The 25,060-nt window shown below is 40.1% G+C and overlaps 2 protein-coding genes and 1 pseudogene across 3 annotated transcripts; 1 reads left to right on the top strand and 2 right to left on the bottom strand.

Annotated features, from left to right (window-relative positions):
- Positions 1-681: 681 nt before the first annotated feature.
- LOC113470345 lies at positions 682-799 on the bottom strand (annotated as a pseudogene).
- A 3,012-nt stretch (positions 800-3,811) lies between these two features.
- Positions 3,812-25,060, bottom strand: LOC113465355 (serine/threonine-protein kinase polo-like; the record flags this gene model as incomplete). The annotated part of the gene is made up of 6 exons (XM_026828715.1): positions 3,812-3,855; positions 4,229-4,463; positions 4,973-5,141; positions 9,455-9,608; positions 23,804-23,992; positions 24,826-25,060. Coding segments are annotated over 6 exons (1,026 nt in total), but the record flags the coding sequence as incomplete, so codon positions are not given.
- On the top strand, positions 19,163-23,474 carry LOC103516260 (28S ribosomal protein S9, mitochondrial). 2 transcript variants are annotated; one of them, XM_008481222.3, is made up of 4 exons: positions 19,163-19,790; positions 21,647-21,991; positions 22,256-22,423; positions 22,905-23,474. In XM_008481222.3, exons 1-4 carry the CDS (start codon positions 19,328-19,330, stop codon positions 23,132-23,134), a joined length of 1,206 nt encoding a protein of 401 aa, XP_008479444.1. In that variant the 5' UTR covers positions 19,163-19,327; the 3' UTR covers positions 23,135-23,474. The 2 variants fall into 2 exon arrangements, with proteins under 2 accessions (XP_008479444.1, XP_026684514.1); XM_026828713.1 differs by lacking the exon at positions 19,163-19,790 and adding an exon at positions 20,823-21,442.

Raw genomic sequence — 25,060 nt, forward strand, 5'->3', positions numbered from 1 at the left:
TGATGAGGATTTGTAAATTTGTAGGTATAGAGAGGGGGCAAGAGTAACTCTGTACCATTGCAGTCTGGTATTATTTTGCATTTATTTAAATTTGATGTTTTAATAAAAAAAGAAAAAAAATGTCAGAAAAAAAGAAATTAAAGTTGCGTCTTAAAAAAATAAAATGGAAATTTTTTTGACGTCAGTCGGACGGAATGACGCGTTTTATATTGAAATCAGGGTTTAAAATTATTATTTACTTACTAGCCGAAACCCGTAGCTTCGCTCCGGATTTCTGCTAGTAAATCCTCAAGGCATGGCCGTTCATGTCACTCATCCATTTAGTGGTCTTGCTCGGCGTAGCTTAACAAAAACGAACCGGAAAATGGCCTCTAACCTTCACGGGTGTGCAAGCAATAAGTTGACAAAGTTGCATAGCAATCGGATGAGTGGTTTGGCCAGGCATAAAGTTCGAACAAACACACACACACAAACAAACAAATATTCATTTTCATATATTAGATTTGTTGAAGAGGTTTGATAGAGGGAACTGTAACTGCAGAGGTCTTATTGTCCCGAAATCTATAGGGGTTTTAACATCACTTTTAACAACTTAGGTCTTCTCGTGATGGGGGGTTTTACCCACCATTCGGCGATAAGCTACCCGCCTCCTCAATTCAACCTCACCCAGTGGGACCGAGAACCCAGCAGAAAGCGAATTCCCCAGATGGTCACCATCCAGGTACTAACCACGCGCAACGTTGCTTAACTTCAGTGATCCGTGGGGAACTGGTGTATTCAACGTGCTATCGCCGCGGGGCGAAATGGAAGAGAGTTCGCCAATCTAGTCAGCTTGGAGGGTAGCGCGTCTGCCTTATAGGCGCTATATCGCGGGTTCGATTACCGCCCGGGGCGGATTTTATTATAAACAGATGAGGTTCGTTCGCGGAAAGGCTGTCTTTCTCCTATCCTGTATTCTTTCTCTCTCCGATTTCGGACGAACCTTATCGGTTTAAGATAAATTTCGGCCTGGGAATCGAACCCACAACCTATCGCTTACAAGGCAGAACGCGCTACAATCCAAGCGAACTAGGCTGGCTGGCGATATTTTTTCACATTGCGAAACTAAAAAAAAAAAAATGCCAGCCTAGTTAGCTTAGTTGGTAGAGCGTCTGCCTTGTAAACGCTAGGCCGCGGGTTCGATTCCCGCCCGGGGCGGATTTTATCCTGATGGGATAATGTTCGTTCTCGGAACGGCTGGCTTTCTCCTATCCTGTCTTCCTTCTCTCCTCGATTTCGGGACGATAAGACCATAGCAGTTAAAGTTCCCTCTGTCAAACCTCTTAAAAAAAAAAAAAAAAAAAAAAAAAAAAAAAAAAAAAAAAAAAAACAAAAAAACAAAACTCTTTTTCTTTACTAAATTTTTCGCTGTCACAGTCCAACCAAATTTTGTTTCGCAAATTTTCTTTGGCAGTTAGTTGCTCTCTAACTTTTTACGGTACTTTTTACTCCAATTATTTTTTTACTTAAATTACTTTCCGCTTATTTTTTTCCAAACTAAAATTTTTCTTTCATTTAATTTTTCGTTGGTAGTTTCGAGCAGCTGTGCATCAACTACGCCAACGAACACCTGCAGTACTACTTCAACCAGCACGTGTTTCAATACGAACAGGAAGAATACAACAAGGAGGGTATTCGTTGGCGCCATATTGAATTCTCGGACAATACGCTGTGTCTGCAGCTGGTCGAGGGGAAACCCAATGGTCTCCTGTGTGTTCTGGATGATCAAGCCAAGTAAGTTTTGAATAGAATAGAATAGAATAGAATAAGGAGGGAATTCGTTGGCGCCATATTGAATTCTCGGACAATACGCTGTGTCTGCAGCTGGTCGAGGGGAAACCCAATGGTCTCCTGTGTGTTCTGGATGATCAAGCCAAGTAAGTTTTGAATAGAATAGAATAGAATAGAATAAGGAGGGAATTCGTTGGCGCCATATTGAATTCTCGGACAATACGCTGTGTCTGCAGCTGGTCGAGGGGAAACCCAATGGTCTCCTGTGTGTTCTGGATGATCAAGCCAAGTAAGTTTTGAATAGAATAGAATAGAATAGAATAAGGAGGGAATTCGTTGGCGCCATATTGAATTCTCGGACAATACGCTGTGTCTGCAGCTGGTCGAGGGGAAACCCAATGGTCTCCTGTGTGTTCTGGATGATCAAGCCAAGTAAGTTTTGAATAGAATAGAATAGAATAGAATAAGGAGGGAATTCGTTGGCGCCATATTGAATTCTCGGACAATACGCTGTGTCTGCAGCTGGTCGAGGGGAAACCCAATGGTCTCCGGAAGGGCCCCAAAAAAAAAAAAATTTTCCCCCAAAAAAAAAACCCCAAAAAAAAAAAAAAAAAAAAAAAAAAAAAACAAAGTTTCACAAACGAAAATTTTCCATTTTCGAAAATTTTCCAAAGTTAATCTTTATTATACACTGCCCGCCACTCAAGCTCAGACTGTCTGAGAGACCGTCCGAACGTGTGTGGCTAGCAAAGCTTCAGATGGTCTAACACACCTCGGTTTCGAGCTTTTGTCGCCACACACCTTCCGTCTGTCTGACAGAACAACATCGGCATTCGAAGTAATCCTATTCTGCAATTTGGCCCCTAGATACGTGAAAGCAGTGACTTTATTTAGACTCCCAATTTAGAAAAAGTTCTTCCATTGTGTTAACAGTTTAATAGAGCACCTCTTTATTAATATAATTTGACCCTATCTCAAGGCAAGACAAATCATAGGGCACATTGGTTGATTAAAATTATTGGAACAGAATTTTAATCAGCACAGAAGATAAAAGAGATTCGCAAAGATTCAAATCTTTACTCGTCAAAATTAAAGAAAATATTAGAATGTAAAAAGATTGTTTGACCACTTTCTGCTTAGTTAATCGAAATGGGCCAAGCCTAGCCAAGCTCAACGAAAGCTAAGAATTCATCAGAGTCCACCAAAGTGAACCAAATTTCGAAACAAATCCCCAGTCAGGGGGAAAATCGGAGACATTTGGCCAATATGATGGGGCGGGATGTGGAAACATTCACGCAGAAGGATATCGACGAGGCTATTGCATACTTGATGCCATCAGGGTTGTACAGTAAGAAAGCACGCCCATATATGAAACACCCGGAAGAAGTGTTTCCACCGAAGAAAGATGCAGAGTTTGATAATCAGGGAAGACCGTATCATTTTCTTTTCTACACAGGTAAATGACATATTATTACCAATAATTCATCTTAGAATTAAAATAGGAAGGAATTCTTTCATTCTTTAAATTTTAAACAACTTGATTTACAATCAACAAAGCAGTCATACCAATACAAATCATGTTTGGATAGAACACACCAATAATAAGTTGAAAAGGTACTAAGGTGTCCATAATTAATTATGCAAGTGTATGTGTATATATGATTTGTAGCAGTGAATGGATATGATCCTATGATTCAGTTAGCCAGCAATAAAATTGCCACTGTTATTTATCATTACAGGAAAAAGGTATTTTTAAGTTCTTCCCATTTGAAATACCTATATGCCAAAGCTCAAGGCCAAGACCCCAATTCAGCAACTGCTGAGGTATGAAACAAGGTATATTCTATTCTATTTCTATCTTATTCTATTCTATTCTAGTTTACTTACCGTTTCCTCTGTCCATCAAACTCAATTCGGGCCGCCAATCCAAAGTCTCCAATCTTGACGACAAAGTTATCGCTCAGAAACAGATTGCCCAGTTTGAGATCACGATGAATAATCTTGTGATCGTGCAGGTAGGAGACGCCCTCTAGGATTTGTTTCATGTAGAACCGAGTCTCGGGCTCAGTGATCGCTTTCCGACGTCTGCGAATTTGAAAGAAAGAAATTAATAATGGTGTGGAGTTTCCCTGACTGGTCATCTTAGTCCAGTTGAAACTCGGAACTCGCTTTGTTCAAAAAGAGTGGTTGGGCCAGCCTAGCTAGCTTGGAGGGTAGCGCGTCTGTCATGTAAGCGCTAGGCCGCGGGTTCGATTTCCGGCCGGGGCGAATTTTATCCTGATGGGATAATGTTCGTTCTCGGAACGGCTGGCTATTTCCTATCCTGCCTTCCTTCTCTCATAGATTTCGGGACAATAATACCTTAACAGTTACAGTTCCCTCTATCAAACCTCTTCAAAAAAGAGGAGTTTTTTTTCGTAACTCACTGTTAACACATATGTAGTAAAAATCAACTTACTATTTCTCTCCATAAGTGGTTTCCGGCGGGGAGAGTTGAACGAGGGGACCACGGAATCAAACCGGGGCGCCGTCATAAGGCAAGAGGCCGGCAGAGAGGTGGGGCAGTAGTCATTGAAGAACTCAAAGTGGAGGAGCTGGGCCACCGGAGGCCGCTGTACAGGGTCTAGGAGGAGCATCTTCTTGATCATAGTGGCTGCGGGCTTCTTCAGAGTGGCCGGTAGTTTGTATTCCACCTGACGGAGGCCAAAATGAGGTTTAAAAAAAAAGAGTGGATGGAGGAATGAGCCACAGTCCGCAACACATAGTCAATGCCGTCGATCGACGAGGTGAAGAGATGAATATATGTTGTCGAGGCAATGGACGGTTCAGTCGACATCGATCAATCTCGATTGACGGCATCAACTATGTGTGGACACAGCTTAATAATCAAATATTCTGACAACACAATAATGCTATAAATTTATCGCGACAGAAAATTGACATGACAATACTACATACCTTCATCACCTCAAAGACAGGAGAATACTCCCTTTTATCACCTCTTAAGGTATGTCCACACATAGTCGACCGGCCGTTGATAGAGGTCGACTGAATCATCCACTGCCTCGACAACATAGTTTCACCTCGTCGATCGACAGCCAGTCAACTATGATTGATACATCCAATAGACCAGACATCCACTTCAAAACTATGTTTAGATTAACAAAGCCTTATTTATTCAATAATTATCTTGGTTTCTTACCTTTTTGATTCGAGAGTAGGTCTCTTTCAGGGTGGACGTTTCAAAGGGTGGTTTGCCCACTAGCAACGTATACATGATACATCCAATAGACCAGACATCCACTTCAAAACTATGGCCATTCTTGTTGAGAATCTCGGGGGCGATGTAGTTGGGGGTTCCACAGAGTGTACTGAGAAAAATAAGATATAAAACAAAAATTAGTGTTTATTCCCACATAATTTCATGTGATTCAAAGGAGAAAATTGAGCCAGCCTAGTTAGCTTGGAAAGAAGCACGTCTGCTTTGTAAGCGCTGGGTCGCGGGTTCCATTCCCGTCTGGGGCGAACTTTATCCTCAACAGATAAGGTTCGTTTTTGTAGGAGCTGGACTTCCAATATCTTGTCCTTCTCTCTTTGCCAGCCTTTCCGAGAACGACTGGCTTTATTTCGGACGAAAATCCGCCCCGGGCGGGAAATCGAACCCGCGACCTATCTTTGAAGTGAACTTCTCTACTCCCCCTATCTGTACTATATGTACTGTACTATTGGGGAAAAAATCATCGTGTGCAAAGAGTTTTGTGTGGCAGTTCAAAAAGGAGGGGAAGTGAACAGCTGAGAAATGTTCGTTCCAAATAACGAAAGTGAGGTTATGTTTTCTCAACAGATAAGGTTCGTTTTTGTAGGAGCTGGACTTCCAATATCTTGTCCTTCTCTCTTTGCCAGCCTTTCCGAGAACGACTGGCTTCATTTCGGACAAAATGCGCCACGGGCGGGAAATCGAACCCGCGACCTATCTTTGAAGTGAACTTCTCTGCTCCCCCTATCTGTACTATCTGTACTTAACTACTGTAAAATGTACTCCTCATACTATTTCAAAATACATAAAACCTTGGTTAGACTGTGGGGGTAAAGGGACTTTTCAGTCCTACCCCAGCAAGATAAACAAGGTATAAAATAAATAAATAAATAAACCTTTATTTGGTGGTCATTTAAAGGCACAATACATTACATACCTACTTATAAGTTTAGAAAAACATACAAAGAGTAATCCAACCTATGAATATAACCATTATACATGAAGTAGGTATTTTTAAGTTCTTCCCATTTGAAATACCTATATGCCAAAGCTCAAGGCCAAGACCCCAATTCAGCAACTGCTGAGGTATGAAATAATAATGGTGCTTATTTATACTGCTCGAAAAGGACTAACAAGTCCCTCTAACCCACAGCAGTAGGCTACTCCTCAGTCTCGAGGGACAATTGAGATTTAAAGGTGAGTCCACACATAATCGACCGGCCATCGATCGATGTCGACTGAACTGTCCACACTGCCTTGAGAACATAGATTCACCTCGTCGACCGACGGCCGGTAGACCATGTTCGGATACACCTTGAACAGGCGAACACCTCCATTTTAGCCAAGTGAGGCGACCATTTAATTTTAACAAAATTAAAATTCCTTCCAAATTTCTCTTTTTTTTGCCCCTTTATATTCTTTATTTATTTATTTTTAATCAACCAGCTTCTCTGAGACCATACAATTCATACAAAGTACAGCAGATAAGGTGCACACTTCGCAAACAATGATTCATTCAAGCCTTCCTCCTTGTTCCGAACAATCCTTTATCGAAATCCCACGTGAATCACGTGTGTTTAACATTGATAATCACGATAGTATTGTTAACATCAGATTTGACTGTTGGTCTGGCGATAATTTGAATATTAGTCAACAATGGCTACTTTATAAATATGTCACTAACTACTTAATATCTCACTATGACTACTTAATATTGTCATGATAACTGTTTCATCCTCGTTATCTAAATGACATAACTGTCTCTCCAGTCATGAGATGCTCTCCTATGAGAAATAGGCACAAAAAAAATAAATAAATAAAAGCATCACGTAGAGGTATGCACAATGCAGATAGACACCGTCGGGATATGAGCATCACTACAGCTTTCTGCCGCAGATTGGCCAACTAAGTTCAGGGAATGTGCAAAACAGGGTATGTAGGTACTCAGCATAGGGAGACACTTGTTTGATTTTTACTTGTAGACCATTATATTTACTACTCATATTGGATGCACAAGAACTGAAACTGTCAAGTCACACGAGTCGTGTCGGCTTCAGTCAAAACAAAATCAAAACTAACAGGCGCCAAAACAAAAGATTGTAGTATACTCGTTTGACCTTCAATCTCAGCTGTTTAAATAGGGATGCAATACCCTTTAACTTCGAATTTTTTTGTCACCTACCTTGAAATAGGGTAGGGGCCCGCGCTTTTTTTTTCTTTTTTTTTAGAAAAAACCCATAATATCTAGTGTAAGTCCTCAAAGCGCGGGGCCCGTGGCAGTCTGCCATTCTGCCTTATGGGTAATCCGGCCCTGCCTTTATTATGAAATTCGACGAATTTCATAATAAAGGGCTGGCATTTTCCTATCCTGCTCGATTTCGGAACGATAAGTAGGATAAGATGACCTTAGCGGTTACAGTTCCCTCTATCAAACCACTTCAAGAAATGGCCCCGATTGGATCTTTGGGGGCCCGAAGGACCCTTTTAGTTCTAAGTGAGTTGTCAAGAGAACAGGAAGAGTACTCAATGAGAAGAACAGGTAAACCCATGAAAATTTTCGAATCCGTATAGAATAGCAAAAGAAAAAAGTAAAAAAGGACGGACAGGAAAAGGCTGAAAAGATTGAATAGGAAGGTTGACCCCTTTAAAAAAAAAACACTGAATGGGTTAATAAAAACTCGTTCTTATCTCATTTTGACAGCAAGAGGGCGCCACTATCATTTAAACTGCCAAAAAACTTTTCATACGATGCACAGAACAATGGATCACATCAGTCACCTGAAGTGAACGGTAAGAATCTGCCTGAGATAGTCCTTTACACTAGTCACTCAAGGTGAACTTCCTTGAGTGTAACTTGAAACCTAAAGCTAAAGACTAGGAAATTTGTAAGCGCTTGGTCGCAAAGTCGATTCCCGCCCTAATTCGTTCTCGGAACGTCTGGCTTTTTCCTATCCTGAGAACTCGGATGTTACAAAATTCCCTCTATAAATAAAAAAAAGTACCTAAAAATCGTACTAAAATCACAACGATAAATTTCTAATTAATCTTCGTTCTTGTGTCCACGACCAACAACTTCTTCGAGACGATTTTGCCCGCGAAGATCTGCCCCTGTGGGTCCACCACTTCGTAGCATTTTGCGAAGCCACCCTGCAGAAGAAGAGAGGAAGGGTCAATTAATATACTCAATGGGGTTTTCAGGTATAATAAGGGGAAGCAGGGAACTGTAACTGTTGAGGACTTATTGTCCCAAAATCGAAGATAATTAACTAAATAACATTCATTGGTCTTAAATAACTTGACCTGTACATATGTTACTGGGATGCCAGTGATGTTTACATGAGAACAATGCCACCCTAGCTGGACTGTCCGCTGGTCGCATGTAAACCAAGCTTAAAATCAAACATCATACCTACTATCATGTAAATAAATTCATATTCAAACCAGACTGAAAGTGGTAAAGGTAACTACTGTGAATGTGGGAGAGAACTTTTTTAGGTCAAAAGTTAAAAGAAAAGAACATATGACAGAATGACAAGACAGTAATAATAACACAAGAATATTGCATGATAGCATGCTATGAAATGAGAAGAGAGAAATTTTCAAGCCTCAATTCTCATTGGGGGAGAGGGAATTTCTGAGAGGAAATTTTCAAGCCACCCGATTGGGGAGGGGTCAATGACCAAGTTACTTTGTTTCAATACAGGAACTACATGAAGCCTATATTAGACCCATCTGTGAAGTGGTTTTTCCTTGAATCAAAGAAGGTTCTTTAAATATTTGCTTTGCCTCCTGAATTTTTTCTCGGTCTGAGCAGTAAGATGTTTTAATTTATGGACAGTAAAAAAAGTAAATATGTACAGGTACATGGGTGTTATATGAAATACTTGAAAGGAATGGAGAATGAGGGAAAATGAAGACAGACGAACTGGGAAGACAGGAGAGGGGAGAGAGAAAATAGGCAAAGAGGGGAAGAGAGATTATAGAAAAATGATAGAGAGTATGAGAGGGACAAACACTGTAGATAAGAAAGGAGAGTGTGGGGGGGGGGGGGGGGAATTGTGTCGTGTAGGTATGGTAGAAACACTCTCATTTAAATTACATACCTACCATTCCATGTTTGTTTTTTCGTTCGTCTGTTTGTTTGTCTTTTCGTCAGTTTGTTCGTTTGTCCGTCCGTCTGTCTGATCGATCGATCGATTGATTGATTGATTGTTTTGTTTGTTCGTCTGTCTGTTAACAAATTTCTTGACCCCGCCGGGAATCGAACCCGGGTCTCCCGCGTGCAAGGCGAGCGCAGTGACCACTACGCCATGGGAGCTGATAGTTTGTTTTGTTTGTTCGTCTGTCTGTCTGATTGATTGATTGATAGATCGATTGATTGATTGATTGATTGACTGATTGTTTGTTTGTCTGTTTGTTTTTACTCACTTTTTATTAGCCAGCATGATCATTCGTGTGAGATCGTTGAACATAACTCCGGAACTGTCATCGTTGAGTTGGTATCCGAATCCATACTTGTCTGAGTAGTCCACCCACTTGCTCACCCAGATCACAGGCTGAGCTGCAGGGTCACTCATCTCCTCTGAAAACACAACAGATTGATCATCAACACAATGCAGAGAGAATGGTCAGACACTCACTATCAGGTAGACCTGACCAAGAGATTGATCACCAACATCAATACTTGTCTGAGTAGTCCACCCACTTGCTCACCCAGATCACAGGCTGAGCTGCAGGGTCACTCATCTCCTCTGAAAACACAACAGATCGATTGTCAGCACAATGCAGAGACTGCAGAGAGAATGGCCAGCCACTCACTATCAGGTAGACCTGACCAAGAGATTGATCATCAAACCAAATGCAGAGAGAATGGCCAGACACTCACTATCAGGTAGACCTGACAGTTACACCTGATCAGGTCTACCTGCTACTGAGTGGCTGACCAAGAGATTGATCATCAACACAATGCAGAGAGAAATGTTCGTGGACCATACCGGTATAGCATACCAAATTCCATTGCTCTACGACAAACCGTTCTTGAGATATTTTGTATACCACCTTTTCCAATTTTCCAATTTAAACCTGTGGTACACACATACATACGTACGTACATACATACGTACAGACCATGGGCTAAAAACCACTTTTTTGGAATCAGGGGATCCCAAAACAATCAAGCAAATCTGAGTGACCAAAAAGTTTGAAATCAACCAGATTGTGGAATCCAAGAGGTGAACTTGAGAGTTTAAACTTTTAAAGCCAAATTTCGGTCCTAGCCATTTGCACTTAAGTTCTGTGAGATATTTGTTTGAAATTTATGAAATTCATACAAATGTCGGTAGGATCAATGCCCGCAAGCCCTTGGCCTTGGCCTTGAGAGAAGCCCTCAGACCCTTCAACCATCTTGCAAACCCTTCCCTTCCACCCCTTCTGCCAAACAGAAAACTTTTAGTAGAAATTTCCTGGGAGAAACAAAACTGGTCTCTTACTTTTCCAAAGAATCGTGCTTTGGTGTAGCAAATATTGTGCCGAGTGTCCATAATAACGTTGGGAATTTCTTCCTCGAGATGTTCTTGATCTTTCGACATTTTGACTTCCGATTTCCGACAGACACTTAACAAACACTTAAAACACAAAACACTCAAAAGGCAAACACTAATGGACGGTAGGTACTTAAAACACTGTTTCGATCATTTAACATTTAACTAATAAATAACACAGGTAAAAACACACACTTTGAACTTTTAATAAAAAACAAAAATAAATTTCACTACTTCCCTACAGATTTTTTGTAAAAAACCTAAAACAAAAGACGGTTGGATATTAACCGCTGCAAAATAAATGAAGAGGAGGAGAAATTTCAAATCTGATTGGTACGTTTGAATCCAGTCATTAGTGCGCATGCGCGGGAGAACGCTGAAGTTAACCCGTGAAGTGTTTTTTGGTCACGGAGGAGACCCAGATAACAGATTATTGAATGAACGAAGTGAGTTTTGAGTTTTAATTTGTCACAGTTGTCAGAAAATTAGGCTTGAAGAGTACCTAGCGCCTCAGTTTTAATTTCAAGAGCTAGGTCACGGGTTCGAATTCCGCCCGGGGAATTCGAACCCGTGATCTTTTCGAAGCAGGATAGGAAAATGCCAGCCCTTTACATGGCAAGCAAGCGCGTTACCACTAGGCTAACCGTGCCCCCATAAGTTATAAGAAGGACTTTACTCTAACTCCCCGATCTACAGGCTCAGAATTTCGGATTGAAATGATTGTAGACTCTGAGAATGCAGAATTGAGATGCTACTAAATTTACAAACTTTCACTAAGACCAGCCACTCATCATCAGTTGAGAGAAGCCCTCAGACCCTTCAACCATCTTGCAAACCCTTCCCTTCGCCCTTCCACCCCTTCTGCCAAACAGAAAACTTTTAGTAGAAATTTCCGGGGAGAAACAAAATTGAGAGAAGCCCTCAGACCCTTCAACCATCTTGCAAACCCTTCCCTTCGCCCTTCCACCCCTTCTGCCAAACAGAAAACTTTTAGTACAAATTTCCGGGGAGAAACAAAGCTGGGCTCTTACTTTTCCAAAGAATCGTGCTTTGGTGTAGCAAATATTGTGCCGAGTGTCCATAATAACGTTGGGAATTTCTTCCTCGAGATGTTCTTGATCTTTCGACATTTTGACTTCCGATTTCCGACAGGCACTTAACAAACACTTAAAACACGAAACACTCAAAACGCAAACACTAATGGACGGTACTTAAAACACTGTTTCGATCATTTAACTAATAAATAACACAGGTAAAAAACACAAACTTTGAACTTTTAATAAAAAACAAAAATAAATTTCCCTACTTCCCTACAGATTTTTAGTAAAAAACCTAAAACAAAAGACGGTTGGATATTAACCGCTGCAAAATGAAGAGGAGGAGAAATTTCTGTTTCGATCATTTAACATTTAACTAATAAATAACACAGGTAAAAACACACACTTTGAACTTTTAATAAAAAACAAAAATAAATTTCTAAAATTTCCCTACTTTATAAAATCCGCCCCGGACGGGAATCGAACCCGCGGCCTAGCGCTTACAAGGCAGACGCACTACCAACTAAGCTAACTAGGCTGGCAAATTTTATTGGAACCTTCTCTGGTCAGCGCCGCTACAATGGTGAAAATAAAGCTGAGAAAACCTTACGGATTTTCCCTCCCTAGTGATCCGTCTGTCAGGTCTACTTGATATCTGATGAGCACACACACTATCAGGTAGACCTGATCAGGTGTAACTATCGTCAGATCTACCTTATAGTGAGTGGCTGGCCTAATTGTTTTATCGGTCCTTCTTCCAGAATCACATTCTGCGGGATCACCATGAAGAACTACGTGGAAGCCAACATCAGTCACAAATCTCACACGACTGTGAAGTACGCCATGAAAATGTTATCCAGCTCGTCGGAAACCATTATATTTATGTTCCTGGGTATATCTACCATCAGTGATGCCCATGTGTGCTGGACTTGTGATGGTAAGTAATGGACGGATGGATTTTTACCAATGTTTAAAATGGGTAGACATCATGTTGAAGGTCAATAATTAGTTTATACCCTTAGGTATAAACAGGGAGTATACCAGCCTGAATTTCCCTTGGTAAAGAAATAGCAGAGGTTGAGTGCGAAGGGCATCCACTCGTAAAATTTTAGTAGCCAAAACCAAAATGTCAGCCCAAAGCAATCACCTATCTAGGGCTGATTGAGAGGCTGACGGAAAACTCCGACCCCGTCTGAATTCGGGAAAAGGCGAAAAAGAAGAAGTAAGCAGAACAAAAAGTTCCAGCACTAAACCTACTGTTATTGAAATGTTGAGGATAAAATTCCGAGCCAAAGCTCTTCTGATTACCAGACCAATTGTCTTGACCACTCACTACACTATAAAGTGGTGCAATATTAAACTGTTGAGATAAAGGGACTAAGTACATGTCCTAATTTGACAGTCTAAATAAAGCACTAATATCTACACTACCGATATAGATTGCACTCGTAAAAATACTCACTTGTAAAGTTCCATCATGGATCGTTTTCTGCACAGCTCAAGGATAATGTACACAAACTTGGAGTCCTCAAAGAAACTATGAAACCCGACCACATTGCGATGTTTCAAACTACGGTGGATGGCAATCTCCTGACTCATCTTCTCGCGTTGGTTCGACTTGACCAACAACCTCTATCAAACCACTTCAAGAAATGGCCCCGATTGGATCTTTGGGGGCCCGAAGGACCCTTTTAGTTCTAAGTGAGTTGTCAAGAGAATAGGAAGAGTACTCAATGAGAAGAACACGTAAACCCATGAAAATTTTCGAATCCGTATAGAATAGCAAAAGAAAAAAGTAAAAAAGGACGGACAGGAAAAGGCTGAAAAGATTGAATAGGAAGGTTGACCCCTTTAAAAAAAAAACACTGAATGGGTTAATAAAAACTCGTTCTTATCTCATTTTGACAGCAAGAGGGCGCCACTATCATTTAAACTGCCAAAAAACAAAAGAAAAAAGTAAAAAAGGACGGACAGGAAAAGGCTGAAAAGATTGAATAGAAAGGCCGACCCCTTTCCCTTTAAAAAAAAAAAAACACTGAATGGGTTAATAAAAACTCGTTCTTATCTCATTTTGACAGCAAGAGAGCGCCACTATCATTTAAACTGCCAAAAAAATTTTCATACGATGCACAGAACAATGGATCACATCAGTCACCTGAAGTGAACGGTAAGAATCTGCCTGAGATAGTCCTTTACACTAGTCACTCAAGGTGAACTTCCTTGAGTGTAACTTGAGACCTAAAGACTAGGAAATTTGTAAGCGCTTGGTCGCAAAGTCGATTCCCGCCCTAGTTCGTTCTCGGAACGTCTGGCTTTTTCCTATCCTGAGAACTCGGATGTTACAAAATTCCCTCTATAAATAAAAAAAAGTACCTAAAAATCGTACTAAAATCACAACGATAAATTTCTAATTAATCTTCGTTCTTGTGTCCACATATAGTCGACCGGCCGTACAAGTATGTTATCGAGGAAGTGTGGACGGTTCGGTTAACATCGATGAATGGACGGTCGACGACCCACCTTTACAGTCGATCGAATCACAATCGGTAAAATAGAAGTGAGAACTCGGATGTTACAAAATTCCCTCTATCAAACTTTTTTAAATAAAAAAAGTACCTAAAAATCGTACTAAAATCACAACGATAAATTTCTTAATCTTCGTTCTTGTGTCCACACATAGTCGACCGGCCGTACATCGTACAAGTATGTTATCGAGGAAGTGTGGACGGTTCGGTTAACATCGATGAATGGACGGTCGACGACCCCACCTTTACAGTCGATCGAATCACAATCGGTAAAATAGAAGAAAAATACAATAGTCCGTCCCTTATATCTTTTTTATTACTATTGTAATAATAAAGGAAGGACGGACTAATGAAAGTTCATCTGCGTCTGCGACATTAGACACTTACTGCTTCAGGTGGTATCGAACCCACGCCACGTCCTCCTGGATTAAAACTTACCTTACCAAAGAACTGTCCCATTTTAAACTCGACATGTTTCGCATCGTCCCGAATTATCCGATGTAGGAGCAGTTCCAAAACCGAAATCCAACGCGTTAACCACTATACTACTTATGGCCGATCTCAGCAAAGAGAGTTAACAGTATCAAGGGTTTTCTTTTTTTTTGAAGAGGTTTGACAGAGGGAACTGTAACTGCTATGGTCTTATCATCCCGAAATCGAAGAGAGGAGGAAGACAGGATAGGAGAAAGCCAGCCGTTCCGAGAACAAATATTATCCCATCAGAATAAAATCCGTGCTGGGCAGGAATCGAACCCACAGCCTAGTGCTTACAAGGCAGACGCACTACCAACTAAGCTAACTAGGCTGGCAGAGAACTGTAACTACCTATAAATGCTGAGTTCTTATCATCCTGATATCAAAGAGAAAAGCCTCCTTTTCAAAGAGCCTCCTGATATCAAAGAGAAAACAGAATATGAAAAAGCCAGATGTTGTAAGAATGAGTCTTAGAATGTAGTTTGCCCTGGGTGGAGGCATTAGAAATGTGACAATCTCTAATGCTGGACCACAATCTGAATATAATAATAATAATAGTGCTTATTAAGGACTGCTCGCATAGGACTGAAAAGTCCCTTTACTCCAGCAGTAGGCTACTACTATTATTGTGGTCAAATTCTCAAATTGAGGATAAAATTCCATACCTCGGCTGGGATTGAACCCACGCCCTCCTGTTTACCAGTCAAGCGCCTTGGCCACTACACCATCGAGGCAGGTGATATTCAGCTCCTGTAGCTCCTTTCAAACACAGCATTCATTATAGTTTTTTTTTCTATGTTTGCCTGATCTGTCAAATTATTTTTTCCCTATTCCAGGAAGGAACATTCAAGAAAATCAATACGTCAAAATGGGTGCCTATCACACATTGGATCTGGAGCTCAACAGAAAATTTGAACTCAGTAAACCTGAATGGGACTCATTATATACTGCTCGCATAGGACTGAAAAGTCCCTTTACTCCAGCAGTAGGCTACTACTATTATTGTGGTCAAATTCTCAAATTATTTGAGGATAAAATTCCATACCTCGGCTGGGATTGAACCCACTGTTTACCAGGCAAGTGCCTTGACCACTACACCACCGAGGCAGGAATATAAACTTGGTTCAAGATTAACTCTTGCATCAAGCAAATCTGAGTGACCAAAAAGTTTGAAATCAACCAGATTGTGGAATCCAAGAGGTGAACTTGAGAGTTTAAAGCCAAATTTCGGTCCTAGCCATTTGTACTCAAGTTCTCTAAGATGTACGTTTGAGATTTATGAAATTCATACAAATGTCAGTAGGATCAATGCCCGCAAGCCCTTGGCCTTGAGAGAAGCCTATCACACATTGGATCTGGAACTCAACAGAAAATTTGAACTCAGTAAACCTGAATGGGACTCGTGACAAATTATTTTTTCCCTATTCCAGGAAGGAACATTCAAGAAAATCAATACGTCAAAATGGGTGCCTATCACACATTGGATCTGGAACTCAACAGAAAATTTGAACTCAGTAAACCTGAATGGGACTCGATAGCATTAGAACGAATAGAGGTTGCATGTAACATAGAGAAAACAGCCGATGTAGCAGCTGTTATGATGCAAGAAGGACTGGCTAATATTATGCTCATCACAGCCAGTATGAGTTTGGTGAGGACTAAAATTGAAACCAACATACCTCGGAAAAGGAGAGGTGAGGGTTTTATCAGATTTTATTATTATTTAAGTATTTTCTGACTTTTGTTTGTTTTTACAACTTTTATTTTATGAAATGATTCTAGAGGGTTGGAGAATTTTCTCTACACTACTCATGATTAAATAAGGTTGTGAAAATGCTGTCCATATTCAATGTCGCACATTTGGGCTTTTTCGCACATTCGGGCTCAAAATGCTTGTTTCTAGGGCTTGAACTTCTCGAACGTTGTTCTTCAGCTCTTGGGGAGTCTTAGGTTTGTTGACATACACTCTTTCTTTGAGGTAAGCCCAGAAAAAAAGTCTGGGCGGACATTTCGGGGGAGTTTGCAGGCCACGGGAATTCGCTATTTCGAGAAATTATCTGATTTTCAACCATTTCTAATTGACTGTCCATTTTGAAAATGAAATTTTACGAGTTTAGTTCTTTGTAGTGTATTGAAATTTTCCACGATAAATTCCCCAAGGGTTCTTTCTTTACAGTAATCTGAACACAGAAGAAAAAAATATTAATTAGAAAAAAAGTTGTTCAATTTTAACTTTATCAGGTTACTTCTGTGCCACCCTGTACATAGTACCTATCTAATAGCTACTTAGGAACTTGAAAACTGAATACAGGTTACGAGGAAAAAAAAACCCTATGTACATTAGATAGCGTGGGTATCACACTTCACACTAGGCTCGCACGCCGGAGGTTCGATTTCCGACGGGGTTAATTTTTTTTCAGCTTCATGCTTGGAGTTCAGTCTCGTGAGGAGAGGACTGCTCAAGGAGCGACCAGTGGCGACATCACCAGTGTAGAAAGATTATTGGAATATGGAATTTGATTGCAAAGGAGGCACTTAGTGCTGTCCCCTTTCTATTCCTCCGTTCAAGAATAAATCCCTCCGATTTTTTCCCCTTTCTATTCCTCCGTTCAAGAATAAATCCCTCCAATTTTTTCCTCTTTCTATTCCTCCGTTCGAGAATAAATCCCTCCAATTTTTTCCTCTTTCTATTCCTCCGTTCAAGAATAAATCTCTCCAATTTTTTCCTCTTTCTATTCCTCCGTTCAAGAATAAATCCCTCCAATTTTTTCCCCTTTCTATTCCTCCGTTCAAGAATAAATCCCTCCAATTTTTTCCTCCTTTCTATTCCTCCGTTCAAGAATAAATCCCTCCAATTTTTTCCTCCTTTCTATTCCTCCGTTCAAGAATAGGAACTTTTTTCCCCTATAGTTTTTCTCAGTTCAAGCGTACAAATAGTGGAAGTTGCTGAATAAAATAGGAATACCTACAAGCTACAAGGAATTAAATAAAATTGAAAATAAAATAAAAATAATAGAACACCTACAAGGAATTAAATAAAATGGAAAAAAGTAAATGAAATAAAAAATAATAAAATACCCTACCTACCTACCTACCTACCTACAAGGAATGAAATTAAATTGAAATAAAAAGAAGATAGAATCTTGAGGTACGTCCAAACATAGTTGACCGGCCGTCGATCGATGGTAAATCTATGTTGTCAAAGCAGTGTGGACGGTTCTGTCGACATTGATCGATGGTAAATCTATGTTGTCAAGGCAGTGTGGACGGTTCGGTCGACATCGATTAACGGCCGGTCAACTATGTGTGGACAAACCTTTATGACACTGGTGAATACAGGAAGTGAAACATAAAATAGTTTTAGGTATCAGTGGAGCAGTCGTAGCCCGTAGCATCTAAGTTAAGCAACGTTGAGCGTGATGGGTGTTCTTGTTCTTATAGCCAAACTTTTACAATATCTCTAACCGTTTAATCGGTATAGCTGAAAACCGCCAAAAAACGGTCAAAATACCGCCAACCGCAGCACCTATCTCGACCAAACGTTTTGAGTTGTTTCCTTGTCACATTTGTGAACTACATACCAAATTTCAAGTCTCTAGCTTATACCGTTCCCGATATAATGTTAAATTACACCGAAAACCGCCAAAAAGCGGTAAAATTCCGCCAACCGTTGCACCGATCTTAACCAAAAGTTTGGTGTCGCATCCTTGTCACATTTGACATCTACATCATAGGTACAATTTCAAGTCTCTAGCTCTTACCGTTCTCGAGATATTTTGTTTACAGACAGACACACACACGGACCAATGGCTGAAACTTTGAATGTAGTGGCGGTGTAGCATGCTTGAGAGCGAAGAAAGTCAAATAAACTCCTTGTAAACACCAAAAATGTAGATATGAGTAGGTGTACGAGTACCTACCTACTCAATTCAATCCAGTATTAAACTCACTCCTGATTTGGCGAAATAATGATAATCCCAAATGCAAGCTGCGAAACTAGCATTAAACGTGGTAAAAGATTGGATACGAAAGAAAAAACAAAGTTAGAAATCGGAAAATTGTGGGAAATGAATCAAAGAAAGTAAAAGTAGGTACCTACTGTAAAGTTAAAGTCGGTATGAGCATTGAGCACTATCCACTATGTCACTATGAGCTATGAGCACGAGATCGTAAAAAAAACGTTGAAATTTGAACTTGATTCAATCCAGTATTAAACTCACTCCTGATTTGGCGAAATAATGATAATCCCAAATGCAAACTGCGAAACTAGCATTAAACGTGGTAACAGATTGGATAAGAAAAAAAAAAAACAAAAAACAAAAAAAAACAAAACAAAGTTAGAAATCGGAAAATTGTGGGCAATGAATCAAAGAAAGTAAAAGTAGGTACTGTAAAGTTAAAAGTCGGTATGAGCACGAGATGGTAAAAAACGTTGAAATTTGAACTTGGGAAAAAATCATCGTGTGCAAAGAGTTTTGTGTGGCAGTTCAAAAAGGAGGGGAAGTGAACAGCTGAGAAATGTTCGTTCCAAAACGAAAGTGAGGTTATGTTTTCAAAAAAAAAAATCAAAGTTTTAAGTTTTGCTTTTTCGGAACTTCGGTTTCTGATTTTTCGGATTTCCAAACAAAAATGTACAATTAACTCAAGTTGTGGGAATTATTTAATTAATTGGAAGTGTCTGTCATGTATTAGGAACTCGACTGGTGACAACCTACATCGGCAAACATGAGTTTGCAGCGGTTATTCCAACGAAACTGTCGCCTGTCCTTTCTAGCTAGATTCTCCAGTAAAACACCAAATCCACCTGACAAACCAAATGAACCTAGTGAACTAGCAAAAGAAACAGCCAACATTCCTGAAACCCCCCATCATGATATGTTTGACCGGACGAAAGTCAGCAAGGCTATGCAAGCCTATCTCAAGCGAGCGGAAGACTACACAAACTTCATGGAGGGAGAGAAACACAGTTTTGAAGTGGGTCGGAGACATTTGGCCAATATGATGGGGCGGGATGTGGAAACATTCACGCAGAAGGATATCGACGAGGCTATTGCATACTTGATGCCATCGGGGTTGTACAGTAAGAAAGCACGCCCATATATGAAACACCCAGAAGAAGTGTTTCCACCAAAGAAAGATGCAGAGTTTGATAATCTGGGAAGACCGTATCATTTTCTTTTCTACACAGGTAAATGACATGTTATTGCCAATAAAAATGCATTCATCTTAGAATTAAAATAGGAAGGAATTCTTTCATTCCTTAAATTAAACAACCTGATTTACAATCAACAAAGCAGTCATAACAATACAAATCATGTTTGGATAGAACACACCATTTAGAACACATCAATAATAAGTTAAAAAGGTACTAAGGTGTCCATAATTAATTATGCAAATGGATGTGTTTATATGATTTGTGGTAGTCAATGGATATGACCCTATGATTCAGTTAAGCCAGCCTTGTCTGAGTAGTCCACCCACTTGCTCACCCAGATCACAGGCTGAGCTGCAGGGTCACTCATCTCCTCTGAAAACACAACAGATTGATTGGTCAGCACAATGCAGAGAGAATGGTCAGACACTCACTATCAGGTAGACCTGACCAAGAGATTGATCACCAACATCAACACATTCCTTTCAAGAAACTTTCTAAAACTCAAAAGATCAAGACAGACATGTAGTGGCGGTGTAGCATGCTTGAGAGCGAAGAAAAAGTCACACATTCCTTTCAAGAAACTTTCTAAAACTCAAAAGATCAAGACAGACATGTAGTGGCGGTGTAGCATGCTTGAGAGCGAAGAAAAAGTCAAATAAACTCCTTGTAAACACCAAAAATGTAGGTATGAGTAGGTACGAGAACCTACCTACTCAATTCAATCCAGTATTAAACTCACTCCTGATTTGGCGAAATAATGATAATCCCAAATGCAAACTGCGAAACTAGCATTAAACGTGGTAAAAGATTGGATAAGAAAGAAGAATCAAAGTTAGAAATCGGAAAATTGTGGGCAATGAATCAAAGAAAGTAAAAGTAGATACTGTAAAGTTAAAAGTCGGTATGAGCACCAGATGGTAAAAAAACGTTGAAATTTGAACTTGGGAAAAAATCATCGTGTGCAAAGAGTTTTGTGTGGCAGTTCAAAAAGGAGGGGAAGTGAACAGCTGAGAAATGTTCGTTCCAAAACGAAAGTGAGGTTATGTTTTCAAAAAAAAAAATCAAAGTTTTAAGTTTTGCTTTTTCGGAACTTCGGTTTCTGATTTTTCGGATTTCCAAACAAAAATGTACAATTAACTCAAGTTGTGGGAATATATTTAATTAATTGGAAGTGTCTGTCATGTATTAGGAACTCGACTGGTGACAACCTACATCGGCAAACATGAGTTTGCAGCGGTTATTCCAACGAAGCTGTCGCCTGTCCTTTCTAGCTAGATTCTCCAGTAAAACACCAAATCCACCTGACAAACCAAATGAACCTAGTGAACTAGCAAAAGAAACAGCCAACATTCCTGAAACCCCCCATCATGATATGTTTGACCGGACGAAAGTCAGCAAGGCTATGCAAGCCTATCTCAAGCGAGCGGAAGACTACACGAGCTTCATGGAGGGAGAGAAACACAGTTATGAAGTGGGTCGGAGACATTTGGCCAATATGATGGGGCGGGATGTGGAAACATTCACGCAGAAGGATATCGACGAGGCTATTGCATACTTGATGCCGTCGGGGTTGTACAGTAAGAAAGCACGCCCATATATGAAACACCCAGAAGAAGTATTTCCACCGAAGAAAGATGCAGAGTTTGATAATCTGGGAAGACCGTATCATTTCCTTTTCTACACAGGTAAATGACATGTTATTACCAATAATTCATCTTAGAATTAAAATAGGAAGGAATTCTTTCATTCTTTAAATTTTAAAAGGTACTAAGGTGTCCATAATTAATTATGCAAGTGTATGTGTTTATATGATTTTTGGCAGTGAATGGATATGATCCTATGATTCAGTTAGCCAGCAATAAAATTGCCACTGTTATTTATCATTACAGGAAAGCCCAACTTGTACGAACTATTTCACAATGCCAATGTGTTGATCAGAAAACTCAACAAGATGGAAGATGAAGATTTACGCAATCCAAAACAGACCCAAGCTTCCGAAGCCTCAAGAGAATTGTATTTGACCAACACCGAGTGGATGTCTCAGGAAGCTCTTGAAAGAATTACAGTTGAGCCAATTACTAAGCCCGAGTATCAACAGTTTGTTGCTGTGATGACTCGATTGGTCAACCATAAGTATGCGTATCTGCATGAGGAGTTTATTTTCAAATACAGACAGCCGAAGGTTATCAAAACAATGAATTTTGACCCAGAAGAACCACAAGCTGGAGAAGATGGTAAGATAAAAGGAGTATTGAACAGAAATAACAAGAGTGGCCAAAACCTCAATCTGATTGGCTTTGGCCTTGGATTGGCAATCTGATTGGTTGAAAATGATGAAATTAACCAATCAGATTGCTCTTACCAAAACTCTGATGTGGTCCTGGACAATAGTTATGTAGTTATTTTAGCAGTGACTGTTTTAAGGAAACCTATGCGAACTGTTGTCCACTTCACTGTAAAAAAATTAAGACTTGTACTATGGATGTTTCTTATTCCAGGAGTCAAATTTGTAACAACCAAGGACTGTCCACGAAAGTGTGCCCGAGCTGATGTCACCGTGTATCAACCGGGTACCGGGAAGATTACAATTAACGAGAAACACTACTTTGATTATTTCCCCGATGAGAATGACAGACAACAACTCATGTTCCCCCTCATATTTACAGGTAAGAAAAACTCTGGAAACATATTATGTTTGTTTTTATTCCTACTTATTCAACCAGAACTTGACATTCAAAAAGGTTATTCAAAGAAATAAATTAGGATATCATTCTTCAGTAATGTGTTATTTGACCAAATGTTCTAACTAGTGAGCCTAATGGCAGTTACAACCACATTTACCAAGTAATTTGTCAAGGATTAATTAAATCTCAATGGATTGAGTTTTTGTTAACTTCTGTTTTAACTTCATTTATCTGTGGAATGTTGTTCCATTAACATAAAAATAAAGTTACCATTAACATAAAAAAAGACTTCTGTTAACTTAAGTATACCCACTTGGTAAAACAAATTGAAATTTGGAAATTTTGGACTGAAAATGAAAGAAAAAGATGTGTGTTTCTTTCCAGTCCATCTTTTAAGATGAATTCATCCCCCCCTTTTTTTTACTTATTGTAATTTTTATTCTCTGTGTTTTCACTTCCGCAGACATGCTCAACAAGGTGGACATTGTCGCGTCGGTGCGTGAAGGCGGACACTCGGGTCAAGCCGGTGCCATACGGTGGGGGATCTCGTGGGGGCTGCGCAACTTTGTCGAGCCGGAGATGCGCGAACGCATGCGGCTGGCGGGTTTGTTGACGCGCGACTTTCGACGCAAGGAGCGCAAGAAGCCCGGACAGGCGCGCGCGAGAAAGAAGTTCACATGGAAGAAACGATAGACGCGACGCGGTAGAAGACGCGTTTTTTGGGGTACTTTGCCTACTTTGTAAAATTAAATACATTTTTGATAGTTGCAGCCACACCTGTTATTTGGGGTACTTTGCCTACTTTATAAAATTAAAATAGCAACCAACACACGTGGTCAAGAAAAATGATAGAACACAGAAGGGACCCATTATTTAGAACACTTTGCCAACTTCGATAAAATAAAGAATTATTGGTAATAATTTAATAAATAAGTCTCTTGATTATTGAGCTTTTGAATTTTGATATAAATCATTGTAGGTATAGATCAAGGTATCATTGCCAGATCAGGATTAAAATTAAAGATCTAGTGCCACTTTGGAAGTCCAATTTAGTACATAAAATTTCTTTCTACAATATCATCAAAGCAAAAATCAAATTTTGTATTAAATCTAAGAAAACTCAACCCTTGTACTTTTTTATAGAAATAAAATTGTTAAAAATCAAATATCGGCCTTTTTTACTTTTCTTCTTTTCTTAATGGAAACAATGTTAGTCCTACCTATATTTTACTTCAGCCCAAAAAAAATATGATTATGCTAAAAATGATGTGCACTTCAACAGTTCATTTTGCCTTTCAAACAGGCAACATGCAAGCCAACTAAAACGAAAGAAAAACAAAACGAAACAAACAAGTAACTTACCGGCATTGCTGGGGACTGTACTAGTCTTGTTTCTCAGAGTATCGGATAGTAATGTATACAGAGCTTTGAGATGGTCCTGACATTCATCTTTCACGGAGCGAATGTAGCCTGGTTTGATGTTGGCTTTGAGATCGGGCAGAATTTTGGGACCGGGCTTTTCACCCACGATGATCGGGTTGTTGTCTTCCACTGGAAAAGAATAAGTGGAAAGTTAGTGGATATGTCTAGAAACATAATTTCTAGTTGTTTAGTGTACTGAGGAAAAAACCCCCCCCATGGGACAAATGCAAAATTGTCCAGTTGAAACTCGGAACTCGCTTTGTTCAAAACGAGTGGTTGGGCCAGCCTAGTTAGCTTGGAGGGTAGCGCGTCTGTCATGTGAGCGCTAGGCCGCGGGTTCGATTCCCGGCCGGGGCGAATTTTATCCTGATGGGATAATGTTCGTTCTCGGAACGGCTGGCTATTTCCTATCCTGCCTTCCTTCTCTCATAGATTTCGGGACAATAATACCTTAACAGTTACAGTTCCCTCTATCAAACCTCTTCAAAAAAGAGGAGTTGGGACCGGGCTTTTCACCCACGATGATCGGGTTGTTGTCTTCCACTGGAAAAGAATAAGTGGAAAGTTAGTGGATATGTCTAGAAATATAATTTCTAGTTGTTCAGTGTACTGAGGAAAAAAAACCCTAATGGGACAAATGCAGAATTGTCCAGTTGAAACTCGGAACTCGCTTTGTTCAAAAAGAGTGGTTGGGCCAGCCTAGCTAGCTTGGAGGGTAGCGCGTCTGTCATGTAAGCGCTAGGCCGCGGGTTCGATTCCCGCCCGGGGTGCATTTTATCCTGATGGGATAATGTTCGTTCTCGGAACGGCTGGCTATTTCCTATCCTGTCTTCCTCCTCTCATAAATTTCGGGACAATAATACCTTAGCAGTTACAGTTCCCTCTATCAAACCTCTTCAAAAAAAGAGGAGTTTTTTTTTCGTAACTCACTGTTAACACATATGTAGTAAAAATCAACTTACTATTTCTCTCCATAAGTGGTTTCCGGCGGGGAGAGTTGAACGAGGGGACCACGGAATCAAACCGGGGCGCCGTCATAAGGCAAGAGGCCGGCAGAGAGGTGGGGCAGTAGTCATTGAAGAACTCAAAGTGGAGGAGCTGGGCCACCGGAGGCCGCTGTACAGGGTCTAGGAGGAGCATCTTCTTGATCATAGTGGCCGCGGGCTTCTTCAGAGTGGCCGGTAGTTTGTATTCCAC

The sequence above is a fragment of the Diaphorina citri genome, unplaced genomic scaffold (assembly GCF_000475195.1).
Source record: "Diaphorina citri unplaced genomic scaffold, Diaci psyllid genome assembly version 1.1 scaffold1528, whole genome shotgun sequence".
Classification (NCBI taxonomy): Eukaryota; Metazoa; Arthropoda; class Insecta; order Hemiptera; family Psyllidae; genus Diaphorina; species Diaphorina citri.

Excerpts from the sequence above, each read along its gene's own strand:
- LOC103516260 (XM_008481222.3), top strand. The coding sequence starts at position 19,328 with ATGAGTTTGCAGCGGTTATTCCAACGAAACTGTCGCCTGTCCTTTCTA. Across the intron at positions 19,791-21,646 it reads TCATTTTCTTTTCTACACAG|GAAAGCCCAACTTGTACGAA; the intron begins GTAAATGACATG and ends TTATCATTACAG. Across the intron at positions 22,424-22,904 it reads GTTCCCCCTCATATTTACAG|ACATGCTCAACAAGGTGGAC; the intron begins GTAAGAAAAACT and ends TCACTTCCGCAG.